The following is a 13582-nucleotide window of genomic DNA, read 5'->3' on the forward strand; positions in this document are numbered from 1 at the left end:
TTTTCCTGCTATAGCATTTTTTTGTCTTTTAAAGCAGACCTAATTTGCACATAAAACTTTTTTTTTTTTTAAAGATTTTTTATTTATTTATCTGAGAGAGAGAATGGGAGACAGAGAGCATGAGAGGGGGAGGATCAGAGGGAGAAGCAGACTCCCCGCTGAGCAGGGAGTCCGATGCGGGACTTGATCCCGGGACTCCAGGATCATGACCTGAGCCGAAGGCAGTTGCTTAACCAACTGAGCCACCCAGGCGCCCGCACATAAAACTTTTTATGGAGGGACGCCTGGGTGGCTCAGTTGGTTGGGTGTCTGCCTTCGGCTCAGGTCATGATCCCAGGCTGCTGGGATCGGGTCCTGCATTGGGCTCCCTGCTCAGCGGGGAGCCTGCTTCTCCCTCTCCCTCTGCCTGCCACTCTGCCTACTTGTGAACTCTCTGTCAAATAGATAAATAAAATAGTTAAAAAAAAAAAAATTTTTTTTATGGAAACTAGCTGGCTACCTTATATCATCTATTATCTTCTTGGTATTTAATCCCTAAGGTATTGTTCTGAATTTTGGTAAATATTTCTATGTATGTCACCTTTATGCAAAACATATGTAAAATTTCTAATAGAGTTCAGTTTTCAAGAGCATAGGTTCAGGATTCAATGACTTCTTAGTATGAATTCTTTCTCTACCACTTCCTATCTGGAACTTTGGAGAAGTAATTTTCTCTCTTTAAAATCCGTTCCTCATCTATAAAATAGGGCTGATAGTAGTTCTTACACAGATTTATATTCTCCCTCTTCCCTGTTTTGTATAACCTGCAACCATTTTAGTAAAAATTTGGTTGGTTATTAATATCAATTCAGAGTTCTGCTCTAAATTTCAGATGATTTAGGGTAGTTACTTCCCAGCCATGCACATAACTTAATGAATACTGTTAGTGACTACATATGATAATGATAAAAGGCATTTTTGAGATTGTATACTATTCTATTTTGTTAGCATAGACTGGATGCTACTTAGGGTTATTGGATATGTTGGGCAGGGAGGAGGACCTAGCAGGATTTTAGTTCTATGTGACTATTTTACATTCTTAAAAAAATGTACTTTTTAGTCCCTGAACAGCAGCTGCTTGATATTGAAGATTGCGACCTCAATGTGGTGAGATTATGTTTTCAAGTTTTCCTCCCTGATGAACATGGTAATTTGACAACGGCTCTACCTCCTGTTGTCTCTAACCCAATTTATGACAACCGTAAGTACTTTATTTTCTTATATTTGTAGCATTAGCTTATTTTTTTTAGTTTAATTTTTTAAGGTATTTTGGCAGTTAAAGAGTATGTTCATTATAAGAAAAATTCAAGCATTACTGAAATAACAGGAATAGATCTTCTCTGATCTTCTCCTCCAAAGATAATCACTGTCCCCAGGTACATATTTCACCAGTTTCTTCATATATAAAAACACATCATCACTATCATTCATATAGTATACTTTTGGCAACTTAAAAAAAATCATCACAGATCATATAAAAAAAATTTTTTCTCTTAGCAATATATCTTGAGCCTTTTTCCCTTTTCAGGTACCTTATTCTCTTCAGTAGCTGCATATTTCCTTATATGGCTCTATCACAATTTTATTAAATCATTACCCTATTACAAGACATTTGGTTTGTTTCCTTCTCGATTTTTTTCTCTAACAGATTGTACTTCAGAAGATATCCTGTATGTGCATATTTTGTGCAAATGTGTCGCTAGCATAATTTTACAGAAGTAGAAATGTTGGCAAATGCTAGATCAAAGGATATGGGTATTCGTAGTTTTAAAAGAAATTGCCCTCAAAGTTTTCGTGTGCACGTGTGTGTGTATTTGCTCTTATATATGCATCCATTCATGGTATATTACTGTCTGTTTTACATATAGTAGCATAGTGGGACATAGGCCTATAAAGGTGGATCAGAGTATCCTCATCATGGAGAACTTTAAATTGCCAGGGAGAGTTACTAAAATTATATTCCTAATAGGAAGCATGAAATTGCATTGCTATAGGCTTATAGTTATGATTTAAGAGATTAATCTGGTGACAGTGTATGGATGGATTGAAAGAATCAGAATTTAGGAACAGAGAGATTTAACTAGAGGATCAGTTATTGCTGAGAAACGAAATCACAAGGCTGTAAACCAGGTTGGGCAGTGCAGTTAGAAAGGAAAAGGACAGTTGTGGGTGATTAATGTACTTAGTGTCCTTAATTTATGTATACTCTAAAGCTTTTATCTGTTCTGTAAATTGTTTTCCTATAATTCTCACCATCAAAAAGGAATAAAAAATATTACTAAAGCAGAAACCCATTAAAACAATCCTTTATATTTAGGTGCTCCTAATACTGCAGAATTAAGGATTTGTCGTGTAAACAAGAACTGTGGAAGTGTCAGAGGTGGTGATGAAATATTTCTACTATGTGATAAAGTTCAGAAAGGTATTCATTTATTTGTTTCATTGAATTTAGAATAGACAGATCTTCCTTGGCTTACAGTGGGGTTATACTATCATAAATTCACTGTAAATTGAAAATAATCTTAAATCGAAAATGCAGTTAATACACCTAACCTACCAAACACCATAATTGAGCTTAGTGTACCTTAAACATGCCCGAACACTTACATTAGCCTGCAGTTGGGCAAAATGACCTAACACAAAGCCTACTTGTAATAAAGTGTTCAATATCTCGTGTGATTTATTGAAAACTGTACTGAAAGTGAAAATCAGAACAGTTGTGATATATGTTGTTTACCCTCCTGGTCATGTCGCCGACGGGCTTGCTGCCACTGCCCAGCATCTTCAGAGTGTCGTACTGCCTATCACTAGCCTGGGAAAAAACTCAAAATCTGAAATACACTTTCTGCTGAATGCGTATCACTTTCACACCATCATCAAGTCAAAAAATTGTTAAGTGAACCATCATCAGTTGGGGACCATCTGTATTTTAGATTAATAGATGGATTTTGTTTTCCATTGCTATTCCTTTACTTTTGTATTCACTAGATGACATAGAAGTTCGGTTTGTGTTGAACGATTGGGAAGCAAAAGGTATCTTTTCACAAGCTGATGTACACCGTCAAGTAGCCATTGTTTTTAAGACTCCACCATATTGCAGAGCGATAACAGAACCAGTGACAGTAAAAATGCAGTTGCGGAGACCTTCTGACCAGGAAGTTAGTGAATCTATGGATTTTAGATATCTGCCAGATGAAAAAGGTATGACTTCTTGGTGATCATGTTTTATGTATTTCTTAAAGTTAGTTCTCCTAATAACATTTTCTTGTAAGATACATTTGGATACAGTTAGGTTTATTCATAATTTACATTTTATTTCCTAGAAGTTTTTTTTTTTAAGATTTTTTTTTTTTTTTTAGTTTATTTGACAGAGAGAGACACAGCAAGCAAGAGAGGGAACACAAGCAGGGGGAGTGGGGAGAGGGAGAAGCAGGCTTCCCGCTGAGCAGGGAGCCCGATGTGGGGCTCGATCCCAGGGCCCTGGGACCATGACCTGAGCTGAAGGCAGACGCTTAACGACTGAGTCACCCAGGCGCCCCTATTTTCTGGAAGTTTTCAGTTGATTTTTTTTTTAATCGATTGGTCCTTCTGCTCTTTGCCTCTCTTTCTTTGGAAAGGAATCTAGAATAATTTCAGAGTATCTGAACGGTTTATCAAAATGTATTATATATTTGAGATTCTGTTTTTGTACTTATTGTGCCCTTTGTAAGATGGGAAGCTTGCCACTCAGAGTGGTCTCCATTTTGGTTTGGTCCTTATCTGCCTTTATTGCATTAGTTGACATTGTTGACTTATAGGTGTTATAAGAAAACAAGATGAGTATTATACCCTTTCCGACTGACTTGGGACACATTCTGCAACACTTACTAAATCCATATTACATACATTTGTTTAAAGCACCTTATGGGAATAAAACCTATTTATTTGTTAAAGGAGAAGCAGCATAAACCTGTGATGATTTCCTGGTTTCTTTTTAACCAGATACTTATGGCAATAAAGCAAAGAAACAAAAAACAACTCTACTTTTCCAGAAACTGTGGCAAGACTGTGGTAAGATTATTTTGGATTGATTTGTATTTAAATAGATTTTGGGTTTTTTGCTTTCTTTAAATAGATTTTGGGTTTTTTGCTTTATTCAGTTTTCTAAATTTTAACTGATGTTCTTTTTTAAATTGCATTTAATAATGGAAAAACTTTATCACAGCAGTTAATTTTCCTGAAAGACCTAGACCTGGTACCCTAGTATCAACTGGAGAAGGAAGATTCATCAAAAAAGGTATTTTATCCTATGGAGTATTCCTTATGGTCAAAAGACCAGTGCTTTGCCCAATATATTAGAATTCCATTCTTAGGAATGAAAACTGCTTCTTCACTGTTTTCCAACTTTTTTCATGCTTTGAATGTTAAATGAATTGATCTCTACTTCTTAAGGTCCTATTGGAAACTATGATTATGTTTTTGGGATTTATTGTTTGAGAAATTACATTTGTTCGTATGGTGGTAATTTTATTTAATTACAGTGTGTCATGGAAGAAATGGTTTGGATCTGGCCAGTTGCCTATCTTTAAAAATAAAGCTTAACTGGAACACAGCCATGCTCATTTGATTAGATACTGTCTATGGCTGCTTTTTTTGCACTATAGTGGCAGAATTGTGTAGGTCCAACAGAGGCTGTATGGCCCATAGACCGTAAAATATTTGGCCCTTTACAGAAAAAAAAAGCTGTGAACCTCTGGTTTAAATCACTGAACCAGGGTTATGTAACCAGAAGTCTTTTCTTCCCCTTACATTCTTAAATCTGTGCTTTTTCCTGGTTTAGTATGTACAGCAGTCATATACTATATAAATAAATACAGAACCCTTAATTTTTTTCTGACTGGGAATTTTGTAGTACCTTAGAATTATCTTTTTTTTTTTTAGAGAGATGGGGAGAGACAGAGAGAGGGGAGGGGCAGAGGGAGAGAGAGAATCTTAAGCAGGCTGCATGCCCAGCAGGGAACCTGACTCAAGGCTCGATTTCACAACCCCGAGGTTAGGACCCAAGCTGAAATCAAGAGTTAAACGCTTAGCCCGCTGAGCCACCCAGGTGCCCCTAGAATTATATCTTAATATATCTTAGCAAGTTATGTGTATTTTTCAATCATCCTTAATGAGCATTTCTTCTATCCCTCTATTTTCTCCTAAACGTAGTGAATATGAAATGCTTTTGGCTATTTAGATTCCCATTAACTGAAATTCCGATTTTTAAAAAAAATTTATTTTTTAAGTAATCTCTACGCCCAACCTGGATCTCAAACTCACGACCCCGAGATCAGGATTTCCAACTGAGCCAGCCAGGCATCCCTGAAATTCTGATTTATTTTTCACTTTATAGAGCCTCAGAAGCTAAATTTTCATATTTAACTGGAATGAAGCTATCTGTGCCAAAATAACTTACCAAAATTATTTTATAGGTCTTTGTAAAACAGTAAGTGTTACAGAATTTAGCTTTTTGGACTCTTATAATAATTTTGGTGCTATTTAATATTTTTCTTTAAAACGTTACATCAGTTTGCTTGGAAATTTTTTTTATTAGTGTGTTTATGCAAGTTTAATTTAGAGATAATGTTTTTTATACTTTTATTTCAGCTTATAAAAATACATTTTCCTCTCCACAGAATCAGACTTTTCTCATGGTGCAGTTTTGACAGAAATGCCCAGGACTTCCGGTGTTTCAAGTCAAGCAGATTCCTACTATTCCTCACCTGTGTCCATCTCAAATGCACTGTCACATCATACTTCACCCATACCTTCCATGGTGTCTCAGGCTTCTTCCAGTTGGTCGTCAGGGGCCCACCCCACCTCGCGCACAGTCAGTACGAATCCACTGAGTGATTTTTCAACAGGGACACTTTCCTCTAATCCACAAGGTATCTCGCCATATCTGGAAATGCCTCTTGAGCGTGATTTGAATGCCTCTAATGCTTGTATTTATAACAATTCGAATGACATAGGCAGAATGGAAGCACCATCCATGTCACCAGCTGATTTATATGGTATTTCTGATGGCAACATGCTGCCGAATTGCCCTATGAATATGATAACACCTAGTAATGACAGCATGAGGGAGACTGATAATCCGAGACTTGTGAGCATGAATCTCGAAAACCCCTCATGTAATTCAGTGTTAGACCCGAGAGACTTGAGACAGCTCCATCAGATGTCCTCTCCCAGCATGCCGGCAGCCGCTGGCTCCAGTACGGCTGCGTTTGTTCCACAGCCGGAGGCATTTGAGAGATCTGACTTCAACTGCACAGATAACAGTATGATGAATGAGGCAGGACCATCAAACGGTACTAATCCAAACAGTCATGGTTTCGTTCATAGTCAGTATTCTAGTATTGGCGCTATGCAGAATGAGCAATTAGGTGACTCATTTGCATTTGATTTTTTTCAAGGTAACTTGTAAAACTTAAATGGTTGTTTGGGTATATTGAATTCAAAGCTGGAAAGTATCATATAGGGGAAATTCTGAAATAGAAATTTAAAAACTGTTTCTTCTTTTTGAAACATGTGACCCGATAACTGTGTGCCATGGAATTTCTGTCTTTAGAGTCCTACCCCATTTCCCCAGTACAGAATGAGGAGAAAATGAGAGCAAGGCTCCAGTTCTTCAAAATACACTTTTTTATACTTCTTTTATATTAATGTATTCTTAGTTAAATGAATTAACTGATATTTGCTTTTAAGCAAATTTAAGGTAAAACCTGTAATGACTGTGTCATTAGAAAAATGATTTCCTTATTATTTTTGAGACCCATAGGCCAAGGTGACCCCTAAGGGGTTTTCTGAGGCTTTTTGGAGTTTCTTAGATTTATATATAAGTCAAAAATCTTTAAAATCTTTAAGAGTCTAACTTGGCAGGGGATGCCTGGGTGGCTCAGCCAGTGAAGTGTCTGCCTTCGGCTCAGGTCATGATCCCAGGGACCCTGGGATCCGGCTGCATCAGGCTCCCTGCCCAGCAGGGAGTCTGCCTCTCCCTCTCCCTTCCCCACCCCTACTCGTGTGCACCTGCATGCTCTCTCTCTCAAATAAATAAAGTCTTTAAAAAAAAAATCTAACTTGGACAGAAGAGAGTGAAGTGAGCTTTCAAGGAAGGGGAAGTTCTCTACATTTTGGACCATTTTAAATAGCTACCTTTAAATCGCTTGTGAGTTTAGCTTTACACCCATGTCTTTAAGGTGAAGAAGTTTCCTTAGGCCTGTCTTCTTTCTTGTGTTTCCTCACTCACTGTGATCTCGTCCAATTTTGTGCTCTTTGTTTGTAAATTTTATCCCTAGCTTAGACCTATCCTCTGACCTCCATACTTGGAGCTTACGCATGTATGTAAAACTACTTATTTGAAATCTCTACTTAGAAACCTAATTAATGAACAAAAATCCAGCTCAGACTCAACATATCCAAAACTGAGTTCTTGATCTTCCTCCTTGTGCCCTATAGTCTCTTCTCTCCAAAGTAGCCAGAATGATTATTTTTAAAACAAGTCAAATTGTATCATTCATCTGCTCAAAACCATCCAGTGGCTCCCCATTCCTTCTCAGAGTAAAGACCAAAGTCCTGGGCGTCTGGGTGGCTCAGTTGGTTAAGCGACTGCTTTCGGCTCAGGTCATGATCCTGGAGTCCCGGGATCGAGTCCCGCGTCGGGCTCCCTGCTCGGCAGGGAGCCCGCTTCTCCCTCTGACCCTCCCCCCTCTCATGTACTCTCTGTCTCTCTCATTCTCTCTGTCTCAAATAAATAAAATCTTTAAAAAAAAAAAAAAAAAAAAAAGACCAAAGTCCTTAAAATTGGCAGGCTCATACTTCATCTCCTATTTCATCTCTTACTGTTTTCTTCTCCTCATTCAGCTCCAGGCACTCTGTCCTCATAGTCTCTCTTCAAAACACCAAGTATATCCGTGCCTCAGACTCTTTGTACTTGGTGTCCCCTCTGCCTTGACTATTTTTCTCTCAGATACATGCATAGCTCACTTCTTAACATCCTTCAGATTCACTCAACTGTCACTGATCAGGGCCTTCCTCGAGTCTATACACATCAGCACTCCATGTCCTCTTTCCTTTCTGTTGGTCCATAGCACTTACCAGGATCTGACCTTTACTAAGCATTTATTTTTTACTTTTATTTTTTCCCCTATACTGGAATATAAGCTTCACAAAGGTAAAAATTTCTGTGTTTTGTTTGTTGAATCCTCAGTTTGTAGAAGAGGGTCTGCCTCATTATTAAGCATTCGGTAAATATTTATTGAATGTTCAAAGTACTACTAGTAGAACTTTTTTTTGAAAGAAAGAACAGCTTTAATTAGATGTTTATGATTTTTATAATGTGACATTGGGTTTATGTCAGAATCATGCACCTTCAGGTCAAAGGATTAATAATGGTAATCCAAACCATCTGAAAGCAAAGTAATCCCAGCGGCAAAATGATGGTAGAATTTAGGCAGTAATCTTAGTTGTGATGGAATTGTCATGATGCTAAGTAACTGACTTACTGAAGACTTACTCTATTTTACACATAGAACCTGCCATAAATGTTAAGCATGTTCTGAGCTAGAAACAGTGTGTCATTTCATTTACACAGTGTCCAACCAAACCAGTAAGTTTACTGGAACAATCAAAATGGGAAATGTATGAATATCATGTAAATAAAAATTCTGAGTTGAATGATACTGGGAAATGGGAAGGAGAGCAAGATAAGACTTGGGGTTAGGATAGTCTAGGAAGCAGAAGAAGAAAAAGATTAAAAACACTCAAGTACCATTAATATTTCTCAGAAATTATGATTTAAAAATGAAACATTTGTTATATAATTTTAAAAACCGTAAGCATAGGGCGCCTGGGTGGCTCAGTCGTTAAGCGTCTGCCTTTGGCTCAGGTCATGATCTCAAGGTCCTGGGATCGAGCCCCACATTGGGCTCCCTGCTCAGTGGAAAGCCTGCTTCTCCCTCTCCCACTTCCCCTGCTTGTGTTCCCTCTCTCGCTGTGTCTCTCTCTGTTAAATAAATAAAATCTTTAAAAAAAAAAAAAACAAAAAAACCATAAGCGTATAACATACTTTAGAAGAACTTACCAGGGAGAATAAAAAAAGAATTTCTGTTCAAAATATGAATGAACCCTGGATATCTCCAGATAGTGGTTGATAGGTGGTGAGCTTTTTTTAAAAAAATACAGAATCCTATAATTTTGTATTAATTAGCACTGGCCAGCTTAAACACAGACTGTTAGAATATCTAACTGGATTTTTGTTCATTAAATAAGCAACTGACTTGTCTTCCAGGGTTGTTTTGTCCAGCCCTTCCCCATGTAAGCTGAATTAAGGTACTGCTACATCTGTGTTTAGAGTATTTCCAATGGATTTTTTCATTTTTCAGGTACTACTTACTGATCATAGAATTTATTTTATAACATAAAAAGAATATGGCAACCTATTTCTCATCTATCTCTAAATATATTTACGTTTTCACAGTTTCCAAGGAAAAAGTGCCGCTCTGCCTTTCTACACTCTACTCGCACCCTGGGCCCTGCTCTCTCTCCCATCTTGTTTCTGTATCCTCACATCACCATTTAGTGGTGGTTTTCTTTGTAGAACTGTGATAAACGTCTTCTCTAGCCTTAAAAAAAGGGAAACAACAATCTTTCCTACTACCTTCATGTTCCTTCCTTCCCATCCAGACTCAGGAAATGCTTTCAGCTTCAATTTCCTCAGCTCCCAGTCATTCTTTGGCTTATTAATCTTTCACCTCCTACTGTTTTCTTTTTCTTTTTTCTTTTTTTTGAGAGAGAGAGGCATGGGGGCGGGTGGTAGGCATGTGTACTCTCGAGGGTGGGAGGAAGAGCGGAGAGAGAGAGGGAGAGAGAGAATATTAATGGTAATAATAATGCCCAGTGCAGAGCCCGACCCAGGGTTCATCTCATGACCCCGAGATCATGACCTGAGCTGAAATCAAGAGTCAGACATTTAACTGACTGAGCCACCCAGGTGCTCCCTCTGTTTTCTTATGAGATTCTGGGAAAAGTGACCAGAGACTTGTCAAATCTAGTGTCTTTTTATCAGTCCTTACTCTGCCTGACCTATCCATAACCTTCTTTCCTATTGGCTACTCCCTTCTTGGATACTCCTCCAAGTTTTCTGTGGTAGGTAAGATTCCTCTCTGAGGTTGACTTTTTTCTAGAATCTCAACCCCAGCCCTCATTTGGTGCTATTTTTTTTCCCTGGGTAACCTCATCAGTGCCCAGTTTCAGCTTTCTCTCACGCTACCCAAATGCCTTTATAAACTGCCTCCCCCTTTTGCATTCTCTACTTTCATTAATGGCATTACCATTTACCCTGCCACACAAGATATTAATTGGAACGTTGAATCATGTTTTATTCCTTTTCTCCTTTACTGTCCTTAGTTATCAAGTCTTTTAAATTCTGCCTCATAAAAATGTCTTGCATTAGTCCCTCCTTCATTCCTAGTGCTTCCTTAGTATAGGCCTTCATTCCTTTTCCCCCACAAGAATCTTCAATATGCTCTGGTTAGAAATAATACCACATTATCCTTAAACCCTGCAACAAGCTGGCATTGCTTGAAATCTCTCTCAGGCTGCCAGGCCTTCATGCCTTTGCCATGTTGTCCACTCTGCCTCTGTTCTTTATGCCCTTGCCAATCTACTTACTCCTCAAAACTACTATTCTGATTTCTGTCATCAGAACCTGCTATCGTAATGGTCTTTTAAATTGGTAACTGGGTTTCTCTAACAGCTGGGCTGTCAGTTTTTAACCTAATGTTTCAGGAAAAAAAAAATGAGACTGTCCATGTTAAGAGAGGCTTGGAATTGGTGATCCAGGCTGCCCAGTACCACCAAATAATTTGTTATATCATACATTGATATACTAGGGGATTAAAGAAATTGCCATGTGATGTTAAATAGCATGGAGAAATGGAAAGAATAGAGTTTTGTTTTTTTTTTTAAGATTTTTATTTACTTATTTGGCAGAGAGAGAGAGCACAAGCTGGGGGAGCGGCAGGAAGGGAGAGGGATAAGGAGGCTTCCCGCTGAGCAGGGAGCCCGATGCGGGGCTCGATCTCAGAACCCTGAGATCATGACCTGAGCCAAAGGCAGACAGATGCTTAACCGACTGAGCCACTCAGGCGCCCAAGAATAGGGATTTTTTTTGTCAGGACATCTGGGTTGAATCTTCAGCTCTGCCACATACTCGTTATGTAATATGTAATAAACCATGCCTTTTGTGGGCCTCTCTTCAGATACAAAATGCAGATAATACCCTGCTTACCTACCTCACAAGATGTGTTGTATTAAATAAAATGATGCATAAGAAACTGTAAATAGTATAGTGCTAATCAAATATTAATAAATATGTGTGTAATCCTGTGGCCCTGATTAATCTCTAAGCCCAGAAACTCCTTCTGATACATGGCAGAGTGAGAAAAATCGCTATGGATTAGATTATTTAGTAAGAACCCTGAGATGGGTTTCTCTTTAGAGTGGCTGTCTGTTTTGCCCAGATCTGAAGGCCCTTCTTTTGGCCTTACTCTTTTCAGAACCAGTTTCTACTATATAGCAAAGATAAGGTCATTTAATGATTTCAGTTCTGAAGTCCTAGGACCCTTAATTTCTTTGCCAAAGTTGATTATGAATTGGTAGTAAGACTGTCTTCCTAAAAGCGAACCTCATCATAGCTAATGAAGTTGCCACTGAAGGATTTCTGATCTGTTTAGTTTTCAGGGGTTGAGTATGAAAGGGGCAAAATTAGGATGCTTTTGGTATCACATAGAATAAAAAATATCATGCTATTTAACATTGTAAGGCCAGGAGTGGGCAACTAATCAGAGATAAATGTATGGTTTGTCTATATCCAATTTTATGCCTTTGTCTAAGACTCAGTCAAATTAATAGTTTAACTAATATATCTTAGAATTTAAAGCACAAACTTAAAATCGGTGAATAAGACTGAATCTCAAAATTAATTATAACTTTTCTCATGCATACAAAAGTAGAGATCAAAAAGCCCCCATTGTGTCCCCACTGCCATCACTAATAAACAAAACACAGACGAAGTGTTTAAACAATTATTTCTTCTAAAGATTTTCTAAGTATTTTTCTATTTTAAATGTCTATGGCTTTAGGAAAAAATACCACCTGCTAGTAATGACCTATTTAAAGAGGGTAGAATTTATCATTTGTCACTTATCACTTGTTTCCAAAACTTCAGTGTACTACTGGACTTTTCAAAAATGTAAAGAATTTTAAAATTTTCATTAAACACCTATGTGTGAGTAGTAATACACAATAATTAGTAAATAATGTTGGTGCTTCAGTAAATTGAGTTTTCAGGGATATCAGCAGAGTAAATAAAATAAAAGTTTTTGATAAAAGTAAACATCTTACCTATTTTTCTTCTTTATTATCTAATCAAAAACAGTATAGCTTTGCTTAAAATGTAGTAAGAAATAGGTAAGATGGAGTATTTGGGGATCTGTGTCTAGAAGTCTCTCAGGAGGCTTCACTGGGGTCATGGTTCAGACCAGATGAACCCTTCAGAGATGACTTATGTTTTAAAAGAATGTACTGAAAAATACTGCTAACTGATGAATTCAGAACCCTACAGAATGGCACTATCCTGTTTTTTACTGTGCTACATATTTTTTTTTTTTTTGGCAAAATTTCTGGTATTTATTTATTTTTTTATTTTTTTTTGATATTCATTGACTTTTTTTTTTATTCTTATGTTAATCCCCATACATTACATAATTAGTTTTAGATGAAGTGTTCCATGATTCATTGTTTGTGCATAACACCCAGTGCTCCATGCAGAATGTGCCCTCCTCAATACCCACCACCAGGCTAACCCATCCTCCCACCCCGCTCCCCTCTAGAACCCTGTTTGTTTTTCAGAGTCCATCGTCTCTCATGGTGTGCTACATATTTTTATATGCTTCTTAGTAACTGTAATAAATTTAGAGGTACTGAAAGGAGTTTTTTTAAAGTTCTCAAATTATTTAATGTTAAATGTGTTAAAAGGATGCAATCATTTGTAAAGTGTCAAAATCCTTTTTGTTGTACATAATATTTTATTACCTTTGTAATATCTTTGTATACAGTGATTTTTTTGTGTGGTAATATAATAAATGGAAAAACTAAAATTCTTAAAATTTTGTTGTGATTTGACTTTAAAAATATTGGTGAGATTTTGTTATTTATAGCATCCTCCTTGGGAAAGGTAGTTTGGTTGCTTAGAAACATGCATTTTTATGGAAAGCTATAGCTGAATATACCTGAATATGTAACTGTCCTTTGAAATTATAATTTTTGTAGAGTACTAAAATGCATTTTTAAAAGATTTTCATTTTCTGCCTTCCTGATTTATTTCCTGCCTGTCTCCCTTCCTGTATAATTCAGGACAAATGTCATTCGCTTATTCTGAGCTTATTCTGAGGTAGGTACTGCCACAGGGGCGAAGGTGGGGCCCAGTGTGGGATACAGGGTGAAGCCTGAGGAGAACATT

The 13582-nt window shown here is 37.4% G+C and overlaps 1 protein-coding gene across 2 annotated transcripts in view; it reads left to right on the plus strand.

Moving 5' to 3' along the window:
• REL (REL proto-oncogene, NF-kB subunit) overlaps nucleotides 1–12968 on the plus strand; it is a 38450-nt gene extending 25482 nt beyond the window's left edge. Inside the window, exons 5-10 of one of the 2 annotated variants that reach the window (XM_006733192.3) lie at nucleotides 1100–1240; nucleotides 2357–2461; nucleotides 3028–3240; nucleotides 4021–4089; nucleotides 4244–4315; nucleotides 5697–12968. In XM_006733192.3, the coding sequence (XP_006733255.1) occupies nucleotides 1100–1240; nucleotides 2357–2461; nucleotides 3028–3240; nucleotides 4021–4089; nucleotides 4244–4315; nucleotides 5697–6487 (1391 nt within the window). In that variant the 3' untranslated portion in view covers nucleotides 6488–12968. The remainder of the gene's footprint in view (nucleotides 1–1099; nucleotides 1241–2356; nucleotides 2462–3027; nucleotides 3241–4020; nucleotides 4090–4243; nucleotides 4316–5696) is intronic. The other variant, XM_031028000.2, reaches the window with a different exon arrangement.
• The last annotated feature ends 614 nt before the right edge of the window (nucleotides 12969–13582 follow it).

This window comes from Leptonychotes weddellii, chromosome 10 (assembly GCF_054177405.1).
Source record: "Leptonychotes weddellii isolate Sample4059 chromosome 10, ASM5417740v2, whole genome shotgun sequence".
Taxonomy (NCBI): domain Eukaryota; kingdom Metazoa; phylum Chordata; class Mammalia; order Carnivora; family Phocidae; genus Leptonychotes; species Leptonychotes weddellii.